Source organism: Chrysemys picta, chromosome 4 (assembly GCF_011386835.1).
Source record: "Chrysemys picta bellii isolate R12L10 chromosome 4, ASM1138683v2, whole genome shotgun sequence".
NCBI classification, from domain to species: Eukaryota; Metazoa; Chordata; order Testudines; family Emydidae; genus Chrysemys; species Chrysemys picta.
In genome coordinates, this window is record NC_088794.1 from 123422841 (window position 1) to 123445148 (window position 22308).

General features: G+C 41.7%; 1 protein-coding gene across 7 annotated transcripts in view; it reads right to left on the reverse strand.

Moving 5' to 3' along the window:
* EFCAB11 (EF-hand calcium binding domain 11) overlaps window positions 1–22308 on the reverse strand; it is a 110969-nt gene that overhangs the window by 13429 nt on the left and 75232 nt on the right. For 2 of the 7 annotated variants that reach the window (XM_065595582.1, XM_065595583.1), the window contains exons 3-4: window positions 9182–12785; window positions 5478–8188 (exon numbers count right to left, since the gene is read on the reverse strand). The exons of 2 other annotated variants lie outside the window; for them this stretch is intronic. In XM_065595582.1, coding sequence (XP_065451654.1) covers window positions 7860–8188; window positions 9182–9584 — 732 coding nt within the window. In that variant the 5' untranslated portion in view covers window positions 9585–12785 and the 3' untranslated portion in view covers window positions 5478–7859. 3 more of the 7 variants (XM_065595585.1, XM_024103153.3, XM_065595587.1) reach the window with 3 other exon arrangements.

The window sequence follows — 22308 nt, forward strand, 5'->3', positions numbered from 1 at the left end:
GGTGGTGCATAGGAAAGATGCCTACAATCAGGATCCCAATATGGCCATGTTGGTACATTACAGCAGTAGGATCCCACATGGAAGGATACCACTTCCATAAACCCTATGAAATCTAGGCTTGTATGAGATCCTAGATTACTTTTCTGACCATAAAATGTAGAAAAGGGGAAAATAAAGGAATAAGTAGGGGACCCCTCCCCACTGTGTTCTGAGTCCAATGATGAATATGAACAGTCTAACTTTAAAGGTGGGGCTCTTGAGACAGAAGTGCTAGGGTGTAATATAGGTCTAGGAGACGGTGTCAGAGAGGAGGTCTGTATTGTTGAAACAGTGGGTGTGCATACCAGAAGAATGTTTAGCTCAACTGAAAGTTAAGGGAGACTCCAGCTCCTCCAAAACCTGGCAGTCCTTTGATGCTGTATACTTCCCCGGTACCAAGATAGATGGTATCATAAACTTCTACACTGTAGAGTAGCTCATCAGTGCTACTTACTTAGAATCACAGGATTAGAAGAGACCACAAGAGTCATCTAGCCTAATCCCCTGCCAAGATGCAGGATTGTTTGTGACTAAAACTGTCAAAGTGATCGGTACCCAGTACTGAAGCACTCATTGCCACACTATCTCCTGAGGCCATTGCCTTCGTACCAGAGGTAGACAGTTTGTTATCTCAATACAGTACTGAAGAGTTGGTACCATGCTCCTTTCAAGCTCCCACAATTCTTGATTCAGGCTATGGAGTCTCCTTGGAATGGGAGTGAAGAGGCAATTTAGACCGCTTCATAGCAGAAGTTCTCTGAAAAGATCAGTTTCTGGACTTAGAAGATGCTCCTTTACTTCTACAAGTTTAGCAGAAAAAGACCTACCAAAGTGTTTTGAATCTGGAGCTTTGGAAGATGGAGCCCAGGACCTGACAGATCTGGAACTGACGGGGCACTTCTTGATAAAACTGGTGGTTGTCCAAGGAGGTCAACTATACTCATTTAAGAAATGGGCCACCCTGAGTGGTCTAGAAAAAACATTTTAATTCGTGCCTCTGGCTATTTAGAAAATGACTTGCATACTGAACATGTACAGTGATATGGGATTCCCCCTAACAAAAAAGGCACCTAGTATGCCCATTGTTAATAGGGACTGCCATCTTGCAACTCATCTAGCTCCCACATTTCATGCCTGTTTAACCACAGATGCACTGTCAGTGAAATGCAATTGTTCTAAATGATACTATTAGTATCAGTGTAAATAAAGGAACCTAAAATCTTACCTATTTGATAGATTCGTGCTTAAAGTGTAGTTCAAGTCTTTAAGTAAAGGGACAGTTGTAAAGACTCAGAAGTATATTAACATTAATGGAAAGAAATGAGTCTGTCTTAAACACTATGGTACCTAAATGGAGATCAAGCAATTTCTATTTCAAATATATAATCACTTCAGCAGAGATATGTAGTACCATCTTGAACCTGATTATGAGATAAAAATGGGACAGTGATAGTAATCATTTAATCCCCTAAGAACGGCTACTCTGAAGAGCTTTTTACTCTGTGCTCAAATGCCTTGTAGTATGTTATGATCCAGCAAGAAAGAAGCATAATGATGAGGAAAATTATGTTTCCAATAACACTGGTTTTTCACAGTGAGCAGGGCCTTCCACAAAAGAGGCAATAAAGTGAATCCTGACCACTTTAACAGATGGTGTTGTGGATGAGTGCACAGATGCAGACTATTTGAAGGTAATAAGTTCATATCCCTTGACTGAAGGTTTAGTAAGGATTTGAACTCTCAGGAGTAACGTAGCAAAGATTATACAGATTCCTAGACACATGGGTCCTGTGCATTGGTTTACAAAGGGTTGGGGGAGATGGACCATAAGTATGGGGGTTAATAAGTTATTTGTTAATACAACAAATATTACAGGAAATCTGATGCCATTTAGCAGAATAAAGAGGGAGATCTTTCACAATTCAGAACAGGAAGGATAACAACAAAGACTAGCGTGACCTGACCTTTTTTCATAGGTAGAGAGGCAGAAAGAACTGAAACACTGTCTTGGCAGATACTTTGATGAGAAGCCAGCAGTCACCTAGGACTCCTAAAGTGCCACTTACGGGGGTTTAGAAGCTTTGTATAGCAGCCATCTTCCCTTGCTGTGCAACTTGTATGCCAAATAATTAAGATTAAATGTGACATAAAGGGCTTTGCTGCCAAGTGGCACATAAGGTATGGACAAGATTTCGAATGGACTGAATAGAGTACAGTGCTATCTTTCATCCCATTTTTCTCTTCTTTATTTCTAACTCCCCCCTCACAAAGGTAACAGATACTTCCTTATCAAACGTAAGAGTCTCTTTGCCATACTCCTTTGAATTCTTTTCTGCTTTTTCAATCTCTCATCTGATTGTGCTCAGATTTTTGGTTCACAATACACTGTGACATTAGGAGAGTTCCAGTTACAAATACTCTCTAAATTAACAAATTTCCAGTACACAACAATCCAAACATGCAGTGCAAGCCAGAAAACTATCCAATCATTTGAATTTATAATTATTGAAATGTTTATGTTTTGGAGCATAATGCTTTCCAGGCTGCATCAGAATTTGAAGAAGTCTATTTTCTTTTTCTAGTTTATTATAGTGATATTATAAACCATTCCCGTGGGTGAGGAGGGGAGGAATGTGTTATGTATAGAAATTCTATGAGAGTTTCTATACAGTGCATAGCCCACATTAATGGCATATTTAATAGAGTTGTAATTTTTAAGATCAGAGGAGTCTTAGCCCAGTAACATCTTTTAGAAAGATATCCAATCTTGATTTAAAGACTGAGTGATGGAGAATTTACCACACTCCTGGCTCATCTGTTCCAATGGCTAACTACCCTCAGTGTTAAAAAGTTGTTTCTTGTTTTGCTGATTTCAGCTTCCAGTCTTGGATCCTGTTATGACTGTCTGCTAGATTAGCTCTTTAGCTTGAGCTATCTTATCCATGTATAGATAATTATAGATGGTGATCAAGTTGCCCTTTAACGTCTTTTATAAGGTAAACATGTTGCATTCCTTTAGTCTTTCATTATAAAGGTATTCTGGTGATTCTGAATCCTTAAAAATTTTTCAACATCATTTTTATGGTGTGGACAGCAGAAATGGACACAATATTTTAGCAGTGGATTTAGCAACACTTTATACAGATGTATACCTGAAAAATTATGGAATATCAAAAATTAATACAGAAGAGTTTAGTGCTGGCCTGCAGCTGGTATATTCTTTCATTAAAGAGTCTAAGGGCTTGTCTATACTTACGCGCTGGTTCAGCGGCAGGCAATCGAACTTCTGGGTTCGATTTATCGTGTCTTGTCTGGACGCGATAAATCGAAGCCAGAAGTGCTCCCCGTTGACTCCGGTAATCCTGCTCGGCGCGAGGAGTACGCGGAGTCGACGGGGGAGCCTGCCTGCCACGTCTGGACCGCGGTAAGTTCAAACTAAGGTACGTCGACTTCAGCTACGTTATTCACGTAGCTGAAGTTGCGTACCTTAGTTCGAATTGGGGGGTTAGGGTAGACCAGGCCTAATTTCCAAATTTAACAAAAGAGTGTTGTTAGTCCCCTTGCTTTAACAAGCAATAATTCACTCATACAAAATTAAGAAATAATAAATAAAACCAGAATAGAAATGTTAAATATAATCTATTTTTTTTTTTAAAATGAACAATATTGGCATAATAGATACTCATTTAGGAGGAAAAATGCATTTTTTATGAAAAGATAAAAACTCCAGAATGAACATAAGGTATAGTTGCAGGCAACTGAAAAGCTGTGGCGTTTCGCCTGTGCAGATGGAAGCTGAACAGGGGGGAATCCCTGTAAGTTATAATAGCTTTTCTTATTTGCCAGCATCAATACTTTCCACTGTGTTTATAAAACAAAGAATTCCAAAAGGAAATGATACAAAAGCCCCATAACTTAAAGTGTGAGACCTAATGTAGTAAAATAAGTAGCAATGTTTAATATTAACCATTCACTATGTGAAGTATGATCAAGTCTCAATAAAACAAAACCCAAATGAGAACGGTGACAAATCGCATGTTGGGCCAGTGCATTAGGTAACACCGTGTAGGATAACTAAAGGTTTGTGTGTGAAATCTAAATTCTCAAATCTCGTTATTAATAATAAAGAGAGAAACAGATTAGGTAAATACTCCATGGTTGGAAAAAGACACTATGCATGTAAAAGAAATTTTATCCTGGGGAATGTATTTTAGTGGTCATGGAACTATGAGACAGCACTAACTATAGTCAGGCATTGGGCCATACGTTTCCATTCTCTCATGCAATGTGGAAAGAAGCAATAAGGCACTCAGGCTGCAGAGAAGAGTTGGAGGAGGGACCATGAGAAGATGAAAGGTAGCGAAGAGGTAGAATGTTCTCCACCATATAGCTGCCTATAGCTTTTCTGAGGCCAACACCACAAAGCACATAGCTGCCAAAAAAATTGGGTTGGATGTCCCATGTTTTGCAAATATGTTTGGGTAATATCAGTCCTGGCTAAATTTCTGTTTCACAACACAACATACCCTCTCCCAGCAGCTCTAGGGGCTGTGATTTCCTCTCCCTCATCTTCTGACGTTCCTGTTTATTGCATCCCTGAGCTGCAGTTACAGCCCCACCCCACAACTTTGCTGTCTTCACTTATGCTCAGTAAGAGTTTAAAGGTGCTAACTACTCAGGAGAATGCAATTTATAATGTAGTGTAAGTTCTTGTTGTCAAGAGCAGCAGTAATTCTCCCTCTGGAACTTTATTGTACCACAGAGGAAGTATGAGTGCATGTCTAGCGGGCAGCCAGCCAATCAGAGAAAACCAGAATACTATGCTTCTCGTGCATGCTGTGAAAAGTGGAGCATAGTTGTCCTAAGATCTGCAGGAACTGGTCTTGTTGTTCCCTTGGATTACTAGCCTATGTGTGATCTGGTGGCAGTGTATCTATTCTCCTCAGGGGGTGCCAGAATGCCACCTCAAATGCAACTCAGTTGTTGGGCTAGTGCTCCCTTTCCATGGGGTGTTATAGAGGAAAGAGAGCATATGACCTATTGTACAAGCTTTCTCCCACAGTTCACTTTGTTACTGAAACTGCTTGTACCATCCCATCTATATCAATACTTGAAATATGCTTGAGAGACTGTAAATTGCTGTGAGATGCATTGGAAAATGAGACAACATTCTGATGTAACCAGATGGCCATTGGTGACTGGGTAGAGACAAAACTAATTGTATGTGTTACGCAAATCAAATTTGAACCCAGATATCAGAAACTAAGTGTATTAAATTACTGTACTATCTAGCCCCATTCATATACAATATTTAAAAAAAAATTTATTAGTTAGATATTGGTTAGATATTGGTCCCCCTTTTCAACTTGAGCAGCTAGTCAAAGTCTGGGGCCCTCGAGATGTTCCAGTTGGGAGTAGAAATGGATGACAGTCCGGTATGCTTTCATGCACTTTTATTTACAAAGAACATACAAAGTCTTGTGTCTCTGAATTCAGGAGGAATCAAATAGCAGAAAACAGATTATTTGATCATAACACCAAGAACACTCTTCTCAGCCTGCACCCCTGATCCAAAAACCTCTCCCTGAGTTTCTTCCAGGGTCAGACACTGTGCTGTTATCTGCTCTGCCTATCTGTCTCTCACTCTCCCAGTTTTTGTCTTTTCTGTTTTCTCCCACACACTACCCACTACTCAAAACAATACTCAGCAAAAGCTCCTGAATGGGTTCACATACTCTTTTTGTCTTAGGTGGGGGCTTATCCTTACAGTTATGTTAACTGAAGGGTGCATTCACACCTATTAATCTCAATGAGGTTTTAACTCAATCCATGCCAAGGTTTCACCCAGCTCCTAATATGTATTAATTCAAGCAGTTCATTTTTGAAGAAAACTTTTAGATAATGCCCTTTTGCATACCTTCTTACAAAAAAATGCTCATTTTTTTAATTAAGTAAAAAATTTCAGCAGATTTCTATGCTTTATAAAATAGACATTCATAACAGATTCTGTCCTTTGATTTCAGGGTGGATTGATTTAAATCACAAATGGAAAGCCTCAATTTAAATAACTGATTTTAATCAACATTTCCATCGTACTTCAGCGATCTCCTGAAATTGTTTCTTTTAGACAGACAATCTGTTGTCACACAAGCACGTATTAGTGGATCATTGTGTACATTGCTCCACCCATGAAGACTCAGATTAAAGCATTTCCCATCAATTTTTTTGCACATCTGTTCTACCAGGGTGTGTGTGGCCTGATTGTAAGGATTGAACCAGGTCAAGGAAGTGTTTTGTTCTGAACAAGATGAAGGAAAAATTTGTTGCATAAATGAACTGTGCAATCTTACATTTATGGAATCCTGCTGGAATTTGCTGGTCCTGATTACAAACTCATCCTTGATTTTACTGGAGGATGAAAAAAAGGTTTTTTTTAAATAAGTAATTTACTGTCTGACATATGTTTAGTGGCAGCATTGCTGGTAGTACCAGCAGATGACTCTGAAGTTGTAGACATTGCAGAGGATGGATATTCATACTCTGTCACAGGGCATGACTCCTCTCCTGCCTTGTATCCACAGAAACAGCATGGACTCCAGTGGTAGTGCCGTCACCATATCCTTTTATTTTAAGTTCCCTTCACGATTTCCACATCAATCCCTGTGCAAGAGTCTATTTACAGCACCAACAGCTCTCTTTCGCCCTCTCCCTGAGATCTGAGGGGAACAGACATCTCTCTCTCCGGGTATGTCTACACTATGAGATTAGTTCAATTGTACTTAAATCGAATATGTGGAATCGATATTACAAAGTCGAACGTGTGTATCCACACTAAGGACAGTAATTCAACGTTGTGAGTCCACACTAACGGGGCAAGCGTCGACACTGGAAGCGGTGCACTGTCGTCAGCTATCCCACAGTTCCTGCAGTCCCCGCTGCCCATTGGAATTCTGGGTCGAGCCCCCAATGCCTGCTGGGGAAAAAAATGTGTCGAGGGTGGTTTTGGGTAACTGTCGTCATCCAACCGTCACTCCCGCCCTCCCTCCCTGAAAGCGCCGGCGGGCAATCAGTTCGCGCACTTTTCTGGTGAGTGACAGTGCGGACGCCACAGCACTGCGAGCATGGAGCCCGCTGCGACCATCGCTGCAGTTATGGCCATTGTCAACACCTCGCACCTTATCATCCACCTTTTCCAGAGGCAGATGCTGAGAAATCGGGAGAGAAGGCTACGGCAGCGCGGTGAAGACATGAAGTCTGAGAGTGGCACAGACCTCTCACAAAGCACGGGACCCCGCGCCGTGAACATCATGGTGGCAATGGGTCATGTTGATGCTGTGGAACGGCAATTCTGGGCCTGGGAAACAAGCACGGACTGGTGGGACCGCATAGTGCTGCAGGTCTGGGATGAATCACAGTGGCTGCGAAACTTTCGTATGCGGAAGGGAACTTTCCTGGAACTTTGTGAGTTGCTGTCCCCTGCCCTGAAGCGCAAGGACACCCGGATGCGAGCAGCCCTGACCATCCAGAAGCGAGTGGCCATAGCCCTCTGGAAGCTTGCAACGCCAGATAGCTACCGGTCAGTCGCGAATCACTTTGGCGTCGGCAAATCTACCGTGGGGGTTGCTGTGCTGCAAGTAGCCAACACAATCGTTGAGCTACTGCTATCAAAGGTAGTGACCCTTGGAAACGTCCAGGTCATCATAGATGGCTTCGCTGTGATGGGATTCCCAAACTGCGGTGGGGCTATCAATGGAACTCACATTCCTATCCTGGGACCGGACCACCAGGCCAGCCAGTACATTAACCGAAAGGGCTACTTTTCAATGGTGCTGCAAGCACTGGTGGACCATAGGGGACGTTTTACAAACATCAACATAGGATGGCCGGGCAAGGTTCATGACGCTCGTGTTTTCAGGAACTCTGGTTTGAGTCGCCTGCTGGTCTTCCTGCCGCCACCTCTCCTCCCGTTTGCCGTGTGCTTGCTGGTATTGCGACATGTTCTCCCTCCACTGGGTCTGCTGGGCTGCATCAGCTCGGGAGCAGCCCATAAGTTCTGAGAACATGTCGTCCCGTGTCCTTTTCTTTCTCCGCCTAATCTGCGCCAGCCTCTGCGAGGGGGATGCCAGGGTAGGTCGGGAGACAGTCGTAGCTGTGGGATGGGAAAAAGGGAGTGAATTCCTCACAAACATAATTTTTTGTGAACAATGAACATAGTCTTTCTCTGTGAACAAGACCATGCACAGCACCTATCACATGCGCACTCAGGACAAGGTCGAATTTTCGGCCTTCACATTCAGTGCCTGGGGTCTTGCAGTGGAGATCAGACAAGCGGGGCAGGACAGCGGAATTCGGGTAGAAGGCTGACATGGTAAGCCGTAGACTTTTGGCTGCTTAAAACTTAAATTAGAGCAGTGCCCTCCTTTCACGTTCAAAGCAATGCTCCTATCGTTGGGCAGTTCCTGCTGCCGGCAATCCGGCAAGCATGAACTCTGCCCCTGTCCCACCCCCTCGCGGCTGTCCCCGGGAAAGATCCCTGTATGCTGCCCCTCTCCCGCCTCCACCGCGTGGCGGTAAACCACCGGTGACAATTCTGTAAAGGAACAGGCAAGCAGTCCCAATAGTAACATTCCCCTAATTCTAAGCAGGTCACCATGAGCGACATCACTCTGCTGAGAATTTCTGAGACCGAGAAAGAACGCATGCTGCGTGAAAGCCAGCAAAAACCAGGGCCGTATGCCGCCATGCTCTGCAAGGCAATGATCCCAGAGTACTTGATGATAGCCTGGCGAGGAAAAGTTTCCTACCACGGAGGACACAATAAGGCCGCTCTCCCCAGGAACCTCATGCAAAGACTTTCCGATTAGCTCCAGGAGAGCTCCGTAGAGATGTCCCATGAGGATTTCTCTGCTCTATCCCCGGACATATAGACCTTCTTTTCCAGTAGCTGCACTGGCAAGGACTAAAGAGTAGAGCGCCTAGGGCAAACTAATCATGATAAACCGGACATTGTTAGATTCTTTTGCAGTAGTTGCACTGCCAAGGACTAAAACGTTAAGCACCTAGGGCAAACAAATCATGAAAAACCCATTGTTAATATTCCCGTTCTGTTCAAAATAAATGTTTACATGTTTAAAACACTTACTGACTGATCCTTCCCCTGATTCAGGGTCTGGGTTAACGCCTGGGGACGGTTGGTAGGGGATCTCTGTGAGGGTGATGAAGAGATCCTGGCTGTCTGGGAAATGAGCGTTGTAAGCGCTGTCGACTGCCTCCTCCTCCTCCTCACCTTCCTCATCTTCCCCATCCGCTAACATCTCCGAGGAAGCGGCCGTCGACAATATCCCATCCTCGGAGTCCACGGTCAGTGGTGGGGTAGTGGTGGCGGCCGCACCTAGAATGGAATGCAGTGCCTCGTAGAAACGGCATGTCTGGGGCTGGGATCCGGAGTGTCCGTTTGACTCTTTGGTCTTCTGGTACGCTTGTCTCAGCTCCTTGATTTTCACGCGGCATTGCGTTGCATCCCGGCTGTATCCTCTCTCTGTCATGGCTTTTCGTAGATCTTTGCATTCCGTCTTTTCGATCGCAGCTCCAAAAGCATGGACTCATTGCCCCACACAGCGATCAGATCCAAGACTTCCCGATCAGTCCATGCTGGGGCCCTCTTTCTATTTTGAGATTGCATGGTCACCTCTGCTGGAGAACTCTGCATCGTTGCCAGTGCTGCTGAGCTCACCACAATGTCCAAACAGGAAATGAGATTCAAACTGCCCAGACAGGAAAAGGAATTCAAATTTTCCCAGGGCTTTTCCTGTGTGGCTGGTCAGAGCATCCGAGCTCGGACTGCTGTCCAGAGCGTCAACAGAGTGGTGCACTGTGGGATAGCTCCCAGAGCTATTAGCGTCGATTTCCATCCACACCTATCCTAATTCGACATGGCCATGTCGAATTTAGCGCTACTCCCCTCGTTGGGGAGGAGTACAGAAAACGAATTTAAGAGACCTCTATGTCGAACTAAATAGCTTCGCTGTGTGGATGGGTGCAGGATTAATTCGATTTAATGCTGCTAAATTCGACATAACCTCCTAGTGTAGACCAGGCCTCCCTTGCGGCCTCTGAGTAACTGGGCTCAACTAGCCTTAATCCTCTCTCTCTCCTGCCTCCCTTGGCACTTCCTTCCTGCCTCTTTATCAGCCCTGGGCTGATGGGCTAATTGGTTCCTTGTCCCATCCCGCTGGCAAGCCTGATTCTCTAATTACCTCTGTCAGCTTTCTAAAGGCTCACCTGTTCTCTCCCTGCACTCTGATCACTCAAATGTGTGCATTCTGTCAGACACCCTATGTCTAAGCTGGACCCTGGCATGATAGTCAGTCCCTAAGAATGGTGCAAAAATGAGTTTACTAACCAGCTGATCTAGATTCTTCTGACATTCCACATCATCTTCAATGTCACTGCCTTCTGAAAAGCACTTTTCATAATGTTGTTTCGTTATGACAACCAAGCCTACTATCTCTTTTTTGCACTGTTTACATCTGGCATGTGTTCCTTTTTTACCCCGAGGAACGGAATTTCTTGAAAATATTCCCAAATAGGGTCTTTTTTACGACCTGCAGCCATGGCAGTGTTTTTTCTCTAGTTCCTAAGTGTTGAAATCAACATTAGAGGCTGCAATCTGAAGAATGTTGACCTTCTGCCCACTGTACTGCTTTGACACCAGTGTTGTACCTTTCTGGTTCCACACACTGCTCTTGTTACATAACTCCTCTGCCCCACACCTCCTAGCCACCCTCAGAAAAACAAAGAACTAACACGAATCCAAGACTTCTGTTCATGTAACCCACTACAGTATTTTATCTGTTTAGAGACAGAGAGGGAGGCAGTTGCGAAATCAATGGATTTCTGTTTCTATCTTTGTGTACACATGCAAGGAGCCAGAGCAAGGCCATTTACTTGACGTGCTCAGGACCATCCAGGAGCAAGGGTTGGTAGTTACTGGGCAGAACAGTGAGCTGGAAGGTACATTTCCATGGTGGGTGGATTCATAAACAGTCATAATTTGAGAAGTGAGCCAATCAGAGCTCTGACAGGGAGAAGCTATAAAATAGGAGTATGAGACCCAGGTGGGCTCAGGATGATCCTGAGGAGATCACATGATGGTGTCTCCTGAAGTCAGAGGCCTTGTCCCAATGCCTGTGATGACTTTGCCAGTGTCTTGCACCCAAAAGCACAATCTCTGTATCCCTCACAGGATGAAGCCCTTTATACACTGCATGACCTTTTGTGCCATATTTATAAAGCTTGATCTCAAAAATTAGCTGTTTTTCCTCTGATTGTTTCTTTACATAGAAAAGCAGCCTTTAACTCAAAGTTTTTGACAGAGGCTTAAGGATGCATATTTATTTTTTATTTACATGTTTAAGAGATTATAATTTTAGGCATTAATGTATTTTGTATTACATTTAGATTTCATTTTCAACAGGTTTATTTTTACAAAGAAAAAATTATAATTTAAGAAACAAAATGAAAACAAATCTGATTTTTCATGTAAATTGGATTTGTTTTTTTAAAAAATCAGATTTTTATCCACTGTTTGATTTCCAGAAATCCATTTGTATGCATTTGACTGTTCATAAGTTTTTCCAAAATGCACTTCTGCCAAAAATGGTCAGTGTTTAACCCAGCAGTTCCCAAACTATGGGTTGCGCCCCCAAATGGGGTTGCTCCATCGGCAGATGGGGTTGCGAGCCCATGTGTGAAGGACAACATTTTTCTCTACAAAATGGCATTCTCCATGCTGTCTGGGGCTTGGGAAGCAGTAAGTCTGAGAATGGAGTTATGCAGGCAAAATATTTGGGAACTGCTGGTTTAACACAATATATTTTCATTTGCTCTGCAGATTCCCACTACTGAAACATTACTGTAACAAGAAATAACAACCATAGGAAATGGTGAGGAGAAATCTTAAAGGCTGTAAAACTACTAGTGGGGAAGGACTGTCCAATGGTTAAAGCACAGGTTTAGGATGTGGGAGACCAAGATTAAATTCCCTGCTCTGCCATGGACTTCCTGTGTGACCCTGGGCAAGTCACATAGTCTCCCTTTGTAAGCATCTTTTGCCACCATTTATTAATTCAGAACAGAGTTCTTACCTCTTTATGTACTGAAAACGACATAAAACAATACAATATCTGTGATTAGCATCATGTGAAAAATAATTCCTCAGCTAAAACAGCAATGCTGAGGGTATACAGCCAAAATCCAGTTTGGACCATTACATTCTGCTGATGCCCTCTCCCCACTGATAATGCTGCAAATATGAGAAGCATAGGAAAAAGGTTTTTTTCTGCGTACTCTCCAGCATTTTAGATGTCTGCAAGGGAAATCTAGAATTTAGCAAGTAAATAAAGGAAGTGATTTTTAAATATTTTAATTTTTGTATATACACACATATTTTGTTCCTAATTTGGGATCATATCATATTTATGTTTCTAAATAGTAGTGGACAAGGGGAAGCTTAGAGTACTCTTTTAGGAAATTGCCTTTTTTTCCCCCCCCACAAAAAAAGGAAAAGGCACTATTTACAATTACACTGTTTCTATTTACTATGGATTAATGATGATACTTCTACGTATGAGAGGTAGAAGAGTGCTAAGTCTGTACACAACTGATTTTCATTAGAGGTTTTTAGAAATCTATGGCTTCCGATTGATTCTTGTCATTTTTCCCTCTTCGGCAACTGGATTCACCATCTGTTTAAGTAAAAAGCAACACATAAGGGTAGCATAGAGCTGAACAACACAGACTACCACCAAAGCCGCCTTCGTAACAACAGATGGAACTATATAAACATTATCTTTAACATATGCAATTGCTCAAGATATGCTTTTTAAGAAAGTAACAGGAGCCTTTAATATTTATTAAAAGAAAATGCCAGTTAGCTAAACTATAAAATTGATAAAATAATGGTATATTAATACACTCTTTAGACATACTGTATGCCTAAACTATCATTAAACCTGTATAGGTCATTAGCTATGTTCCTTTTTGGCAGTACTTTATTCAATAATAGAGATATTCATCAAAACTTAAAAATAGACACACGTTATAGGCAGCAAGGGAAAGAAATCAATATAGATGGTCAGATACTTTTTTATGCTTTGATTTACAAAAAAACCCCACTGGATTTAATGGAAATTCTGCTGGTCTATTAAACACTATAAATAAATACAGTATATTTTACGCAATGCATTATTCTAAATTGGCCAATTCCTGTTTTCAGATAACTATTTTTACTCACTATAAAAATCTTTTTGTGAAAGCACTGAAAGTGGATAATTTTCTTTTACCAATATAAAGTGACAACTCTTCTAAGATGCACAATACAGGTATGTGCTTTGCCTCATAAAAGAGAAACAGAAGAATTTATATTAAATGTTATTATAGGAAAAGAAGGCTATTTATCATTATCTGGAGCTTGAGTGTGTTGCCTTTGCAGATCCACACTATTGGGAAGAGCATGCTCTCAGTGCTGAAAGCAGTGGTCATTAAACCTTATGCATGCTACCTCATAAATACTGAACTACTTATGAAGGTGCACAAAAAGCTGTGGCCCTAGCTCTCCCAGGTCACTTTAACTGCTAAATTCATAAAAAGAAAATCTGAAGAAGAGGGGGACGGAGGATAGGAGATTGTATATCTGTAAAGGCAACACATTTGAACAACTCAAATCATTGGTAAGTAACCTTCCTTTCTCCTTTAAGAATTGGCCATGCAGATTTCCACTACTGAGACATTACAGTAACAAGTAATAACAACCATAGGAAATGGTGAGGAGAAATCTTAAAGGCTGTAAAACTACTAGTGGAGAAGGATTGTCGAGTGGTTAGAGTACTAGCTTCGGATGTGGGAGACCAAGGTTAAATTCCCTGCTCTGCTATGGACAATGGCAGATTAGTCACTGGGCCAAAGGGCAGGGGCCCCTAGAAAAATGAGCACATCTGTGCCCTGACCTTGCTCCCGGCAGGAGTGCGGGGAGGGAGAGTAGGGGGAACTACAGACAGAAGGGGGGGAGGCACTTGCTCTGGCCCAGGGCCCCACAAAACCATAATCTGCCTCTGGCCATGGACTTCCTGTGTGACCCTAAGCAAGTCACATAGTCTTTCTGCGCTTCAGTTCACCATCTCTAAAACAAAGATGATAATGCTTCCCTACCTCACAGGGATGTTGTGAGGATAAATATATTAAAGATTGTGAAGAACTTTGAGATCTACTGATGAAAAGTGCTATATAAAAATAGGCATTACTATTTACTCTCCCAAAACAAGCATCTGACTTGACACATAGACGGTATGTCAACACAGTATTTAAACGCCTGTGTCTGGCCTGTGTCAGCTGACTTGGTTTCGCGGGGATTTGGGCTGCAGGACTGTAAAATTGCAGTGCAGACATTCAGGCTTGGGCTGGAGCCTGGGCTCTGGGACCCTGCTCCCTCAAGGGGTCCCAGAACTCAGGCTCCAGCCCAACCCTGAATGTCTACACAGCAATTTAACATCCCTGCAGCCTACGTCAGCGGACACGGACCAGCTTTGGGTGTTTAGATGCAGAGTAGACATACCCAAAGAGAGCCATTTTACAAATTTCCAAAATTGACATGTTCCTTCAGGAGGGAGGGATAGCTAAGTGGTTTGAGCATTGGCCTGCTAAACCAAGGGTTGTGAGCTCAATCCTTGAGGGGGCCACTTAGGGATCTGGGGCAAAATCAGTACTTGGTCCTGCTAGTGAAGGCTGGGGGCTGGACTCAATGACCTTTCAAGGTCCCTTTCAGTTCTAGGAGATAGGATATCTCCATTAATTAAAAAAAAAAATTAAATTCAGCAAGCCATGGAAGGCTCTTTAAATGGTGTGGCTAGATGCTGTGGTACAACTATACCCTACACAATCATAAGAGGATTAGATGCAGAACCTAATCCTTTTCAATAGCCTTTGAGTGGAACAGCTTTCCCTTTAACTTTATCCTTATAAACTACAAATAATCTAGGGAAAACAAATACAGGAACACAGGAATTGCCATACCAGATAAAACAAGTGGTCTATCACCTCTAGTATCATGTCTCTGAGAGTGGCCAATAGCAGATGCTTCAGAGCAATGGTCCCCAACGCGGTGCCCATGCGCGCCATGGCACCCACCGGGGCATTTATGTGCGCCCGCCTAGTACCCAGCAGGGGAGAGAAGCCGCGGCCCCGTGCCTGCCGGGGACAGAAAACTCCGGGGCTGCAGGCTGCGGGCGCCGATGTTCTCGGTCCCTGGCAGGCGCAGGGCCTCGGCTTAAGCCAGAGAGAAGCCGCGGCCCTGCGCCTGCTGGGGACAGAGAACTCCGGGGCTGCAGGCGCCATTGTTCTCTGTCCCCGGCAGGCGCGGGGCCTACCTAGTGCCCAGCATGGAAGAGAAGCCGGGGCCCTGCCCCGGCTGGGAACAGAGTACTCCGGGGCTGCGGGCGCCAGTGTTCTCTGTTCTCGCGGCTTCTCTCTTCTCTCTGGATTCATATATTATGTAATATTAAATATGATTTTTTTGTATTATTTAATGTACAAATACAAAATAAGCCTTGAAAAATTCTTGGCGCCCGCCACACTCTTCTGAAAACATGAATGCGCTACTGGCCACAAAAAGGTTGGGGACCACTGCTTCAGAGAAAGGATCAGGAAACACCAGAGTGGACAGTAATGGAATAATCTACCCATTATTACACCTCTACACTGATATAACGCCACCCGATAACAACACAAATTCGGATATAACGCGGTAAAGCAGTGCTCCGGGGGGGGGGGGGGGGGCGGGGCTGCGCACTCCGGCGGATCAAAGCAAGTTCGATATAACGCGGTTTCACCTATAACGCAGTAAGATTTTTTGGCTCCCAAGGACAGCATTATATCAAGGTAGAGGTGTATATGGGGGAAGCTTCGTCCTAACCCTCATTAGTTAGTGGTTGCCTTATACCCTGAAGCATGAGAATTTATATTTCTTCATTCTTAAAAATTCTATTTAATGAAAATTTGGGTATTGTCATTATCAATATAGATGTCTAATCCCTTGTTGAAACCTATTAAACTTTCTGGTTTACTGATATATCTTGGCAATGAGTTTCACAAGTTATATTTTGTGTAAAACAATCCTAGTGCTGCTTTGCAATTACATTCAATGCCCTCTTTGTTCGTGTATTATGAAAAAGAGGTAAATAGTAGCATTTAATTTATATTCTCTGTACTATTCCTTATTTTGTTTACCTCTATCATGTCCCTTTTTGATCTCCCCTCCAAATTAAATGGTCTCAGTCTTTGCCATTTGCCTTCCATTTCTCTTCTAGCTTTTTTTGAGAAAGAGTGACTATACAATATTCCAGGGGAGGTCATATCAGTTTATATAAGGGCATTATAAATATTTTGGAATTGTTCACGTTCCCATTTTTTTTACTTCCTAACATTCCCTTCTCACACATACTTTTTTGACCACTGCTGAACACTGAGCAGAGTGTTTCATTGATATGCTCATAATGGCATCCAGGTCATTTCCCTATTGGTTAGCTAATTTAGAACCTAGAAATGGTGTAAGTAGTTCAAATTAGTCTTTTAAATGTGCATGACCTTGCACTTGTTGATAATGGATTTCATCTGCTATTGTGCTGCTCATTCACCCAGCTTTGTTAGGCTTCTTTGGAATACCTCATGGCCTTATCTAGTCTTGACCAATCTATATAGTTTTGTCATTTGTAGTTTTTGCTAATTCACTATTCACCCTCTTTTCCAGATAATACATGTATTGAAGATACTTATCTGAGTACAGAACCTGTTTACTTTTTCTTTTCTGTCTTTTAGAAACTTCCTATAATCCTGGAGAATAATATCCCAGGGAAATAGTGGATGCCCATAGAATCATAGAACTGGAAGGGATCTCGAGAGGTCATCTAGTCCAGTCCCCTGCACTCAATGCAGGACAAAGTATTACCTAGACCATCCCTGATAGGTGTTTGTCCAACCTGCTCTTAAAAATCCCCAATGATGGAGATTTCACAACCTCCCTAGGCAATTTATTCCAGTGCTTAACCACTCTGACAGTTAGGAAGTTTTTCCTAATGTCCAACCTAAGCTGTCCTTGCTGCAATTTAAGCCCATTGCTTCTTGTCCTAGCCTCAGAGGTTAAGAAGAACATTTTTTTTCCTTCCTCCTTGTAACAACTTTTAAGTACTTGAAAACTGTTATCATGTCCCCTCTCAGTCTTCTCTTCTCCAGACTAAACAAACCTAGTTTTTTCAATCTTCCCTAAGAGGTCATGTTTTCTAGACCTGTAATCATTTTTGTTGCTCTTCTCTGGACTTTCTCCAATTTGTCCACATCTTTCCTGAAATGTGGCACCCAGAACTGGACACAATACTCCAATTGGGGCCTAATCAGCACAGAGTAGAGTGGAAGAATTATTTCCTGTGTCTTGCTTACAATGCTTCTGCTAATCAGGGCCGGCTCCAGCATTTCTGCTGCCCCAAGCAAAAAAAAAATAAAAAAAATGCCGTGATCGCGCTAGGCGGCGGCAATTGGGAAAAAAAAAAAGCCACGATCGGCGGCGGCAGTTCAGCGGCAGGTCCTTCGCTCCTAGAGGGAGTGACAGGACCTGCCACCCCCCCGAATTGCCGCAGGTGCCGCCCCTCTCCCTTGGCTGCTTGTTAAGCTAGTGCCTGGAGCCGGCCCTGCTGCTAATACATACCAGAATGTTTGCTTTTTTTTCCACAGTGTTACACTGTTGAATCATATTTAGCTTGTGATCCACTATAACCCCCAGATCCCTTTCCGCAGTATGACATCATGACTTAGCAGATATCCATGTAAACGAGGCAAATATATAACAGAGAGAGAAACATTCTACAATGGCAGAGGAATGGACTAGGTGAAGTATCTGTAGTAGATCTTTCATAGTTCTATAATATTATTCAATTACCTGTAAATTTCTTTCTAAGAATTATGTTTTCCTCAGTGATGGAGAACACTTAAACTCTATGACCCTATACAGGTTTTCATTTTAGGCTAAAGTACTATAGGTAAAACTGCCAACAGTTATAAGAGCAAAATAGAAAGGCAAATGAAAGCAGACAGTTGTCTGTGTTAGTATTTCTGGTAGAAAGACTGCATTCTTTATTATGGAAGCATATAGGTGCATGTAGGTGTTATGTTTCTTTTCTCAAAAGTCTTATTATTCATTAGAAGATCTATCATATATAATTGGAAGTGTGCAGTAAAACACTGAACAGCTAATGTGTCCTCCTACATGAAGAACTGGGGTCTGAATTTAGTGATAGATCCTTCAGTTCTCATGTAGGCAGAATGATAGGAAAAGACAGATAGTTAGTGGAGAGATAGATGGTCTAGTCTAGGATCTGACTGGGACACAGGAGACCTGAGTTCAGCTCTTTGCTCTCCTACTGACTTCATGTGTTACTTCTGGGCAAATCACTTAATCTACCCTGTATTTCAGTTCCTCTGTAAAATGCAAATAGTACCTCAAAAAGGTGTTGTGAGGATAAACTCCATTCATGATTGGAAGGCACTCAGACACTTATGGGATGAGGGCCATAAAAGTACCTATATAGACATTTATATCACATTCATCACCATGGTGACCTGCCTATGCTCTTATAATGGCACCCATCACTGTAGCATCCAAATACCTCCCAAGATATAACCAAAATCACAATAGGCCAGTCTCCTAATTTTCCTCTGAACTGAGGCAGTTGGGGCTAATGTATTTGTTTTGCTTTTATATAGCTCCTCCTCTCTCTCTTTCATCTGGTCCTCACTCCTTGTTCTTCCTCTTCCATTTATCTCCCCCTCCGCTTCTGTTTTTAGTTTCAGCTGTGGAAAGGTTAAACTGAAGATGGGAGTTTCACGCTTTGTTCTGAAGACATCAAGATTAAGGTCATTCTTATCTCCTCTAAGCCTTTCCCCATTGATGAGGAAGCCCTGCCTCTTGCAGTTTCATAGTTCTTGACGGATGTAGCTGTTGAAGGTCATCAGAGCAACCAGGGAACTGCTCTCTTCAATACCTTAAACCCATTCCATAGAAGGACATTAAGATTAACACTAATGATACAGTGATCTTGACCTGATGTATCTGAGAAGTCCATGCTGGGAATGGAGCATCACAGTGATGAGCTTTTACTAGCCAGTGTTGCTGAGGAGATAGGCTGCTACATCATGGACTAAGAAGCTTTTTAAAAACGTTGGAAAGCTCTGTCTACACATAGTAAGTTAACATTATTTCTGTTGGATTCCGAAGGCAGGCTTTACTGTGGCATGCTCAATGTGTAATAAGATAGTATATTTCTATTGGTATATGTACAAAAAATGGTTTTTCTTGCTTTCACATCTGTTGCTGTGTGTCTGTGTCACCCAGCAGCAGTGGGGAGTACAGGAGCAGTCCTATGTTGCAAATTGAATTGATGATGTGAAAGCAGACCGTTTAGAATGGACAGCAAGGTGATAATATTTGCTGGGTCTCAAAGTATTTCTCTCTTTTCACCATCTTGCCTGGGGTCAGTTTCTGACAGCCACCGTTCATCCAGGTTCTTATCTCAACCAGGCAGAGGAAGAATTGGAAGATGGTACTACTTTTGTCAGAGGTAAAGGACAGAGCTATGTGAAATCTGTATGTAGCTGGTATTTTAAACATGATGTCTTAATTTTTCACAAAGGCTTCATGTAGATGTTAAAAGGATGGGGGAGAAAACAGCCTTCTGGAACTCTGGAGATCAGCCCTCTAGAGGCAGACGAGCAGTCGCCCATCGCTAATCTCCGTGAGCATCCTGGAAGGACAAGCGCCATTTTATTGAAAGAATTAACACTACTTCTGTCTGCACTGATGTTCCATTTGTTCTAGGTGCCAAAAGGGGAGACAATGATACAAGTCCTCCCAGGCCCTAGCCTGCCCAAGAATCCCCAGATCTGCAGACTATCTTCTGTGGGAGTTTGGGAAAAGAAGAATGATACTATGGAATTGTCCATATTCCCTTTCACATGTGAAGACGGGGAGATTCACATGCAAATCCAAAGGATACAATTAGATCTTCCATAGCATCCCAATCCTCAGCTACAACATCCAGCTTGTCTAGGTCTGCCATTCCTTGGGCTGAGACTGTCAACTGAATTAAAATAAGTGGTAGTTTTGTGATGGAAACCAACTTTATACATATTTTAGGTTATTGCAATTTAGATTGAAAGTAAGAGAAAGCTAATTTTAATAAAGACAAAGTTTTTTAAAATACCACATTCCGGGTGCTAACTCCTTTATGTTTCGTTATTAAGTTCCTCTGTACATAATATGAATGTAGTTAAAACATAAAAAGTTCTTGACTATGACAAAAAGCAAAGAGAAAGAATGCTCTAAATATTAAGTGTGCAAGAGCATTTGATTTATTCACCTCTTACTAAAACCAGTGAAGAGACTAATTCATAATTTCAATGAAGAAATTACATTTTAATTCTTGTCTTGCGGACATTTGACCCTAGTGATGGGAATTTGGGAATGAATTTTCTTCATTGCTTCTGACCAACCATGTCCATCGATGCAGAACACAGTATATTTAGTATTTTAGAAATTACATTTTCAATCATCACCAGTTCCAGAGAACAAAATAAAAAAGTAAGTGATGAAAAGTGTAAAACAGTCTATGAATCTTGATTAGTAATTATGCAAGATAAACATCATGCATTTCTAGTAAATGGTATTTACCTTCTATCCATACATTTTTCTTTCATACTGGAAACCAACAATTTTAATTTGTAGTTCTTCACCTTTTAAAAGTGCAACCCAATCAAGCAATAAATTTGTTCATAATGAATAAATTTTTCCTACCAAGTGAAATTTTAATGATAGTTACATCAAAGTGCATTTTTAACCTGATTAATATGAAAGTGAACAATAAAACCAATTCAAACACATTTTAATGTCTTCAAAGAAAATAATGTTTTGATAGACACAAAATACTACTAATCTTGTGTATGACCTTCCTTCTGCTCGGTCAGTCAGTTAGTAATAGTGTTCACAGGTGTCTATAAGGTGCAGATCTCCAATCAAATTATTTGCACACTAAACCTAAACTCCTCTTTTCTGCAATGCAGATCAAATTCTATTTTGGGAAAATACTTTCAGGTTTTTTTTCAAGTGTGCTTAAAAGTGTCCTAAGGGAAAGTATTCTCTCTTGTGGAGGAATGGGAAGTAAACTAATTAGCAAACTGATGGGAACCCAGAAGTCAATTTAATGTTCCAACATACTCTGAACCGTGTACTCCCTGTTTCTCTTCCATGAACACTGTTCATGGTTGCATCTGTTGCATCTTTAGCACGGTCCCCTGATATTACTCCCAATTTCCCTTGAAAGTTATATGATTGTTCTGTTCCCTTTCAAGCAGAAACAATGAATGAACTGCTCATATTACACCTTTATTTAGACTACCTTAATTCTCTTCCTATTACTATGATCTTCAATACTACCAAAGAAATTAACTGTGTGTTTCTATGACCCCCTCTCTCTGTTATTCTCTTTCTGACACATTATCTTCTTTCTAAATTCCTGATAATACAAATGAGAGTTACTGATTTTTTATGTAGCCAACAGTGTAGGGGTATGCATCTACATGTATGATGCAATTATCTTCATTACTCCAATTGAAATACCTATTGGCAAAGCGCTGATGTCATTGAAGTTAATGACCTACTGATTAAAAATCACAATTGCAGCCAAATGGCCTAGTACTATTATACAACTGAGGCAAGAGAAGAATATTTTGAACATGGGTCTACAATTTCCTTGCACGGTGACTTCAACACAGGTGAAAAACTGCCAAAGCAGTTCACTTAGGGTGAGATGAAATTCAGTTCCAGGTGCATTATCATAGAGGCAATGGAGACTGGACATTTCAGTGTTAGAACATATTGGTGAGAGGATATTTTGGTCTAAGGTTTTAATCTGGAATAAAACGATCATTTACTAATAAAATTCATAATTATCATTCTCATTAATACAGAACACTACTGTACAAAAAGATATAATCTAGTGGTCTGAGTTTTAACTTTACTTTGACACTGAACCCTTTTGTGGCTTTGAGCAAGTCACTTATCCTCTCTGACTCAGTTTCTTCATCCATGAAATGTTGCCATATCTACCTATTAAGTTACCTTTGAAATGCTGGTAATACAATACAAGGTCTACACTAAAAAGATCATCTTTT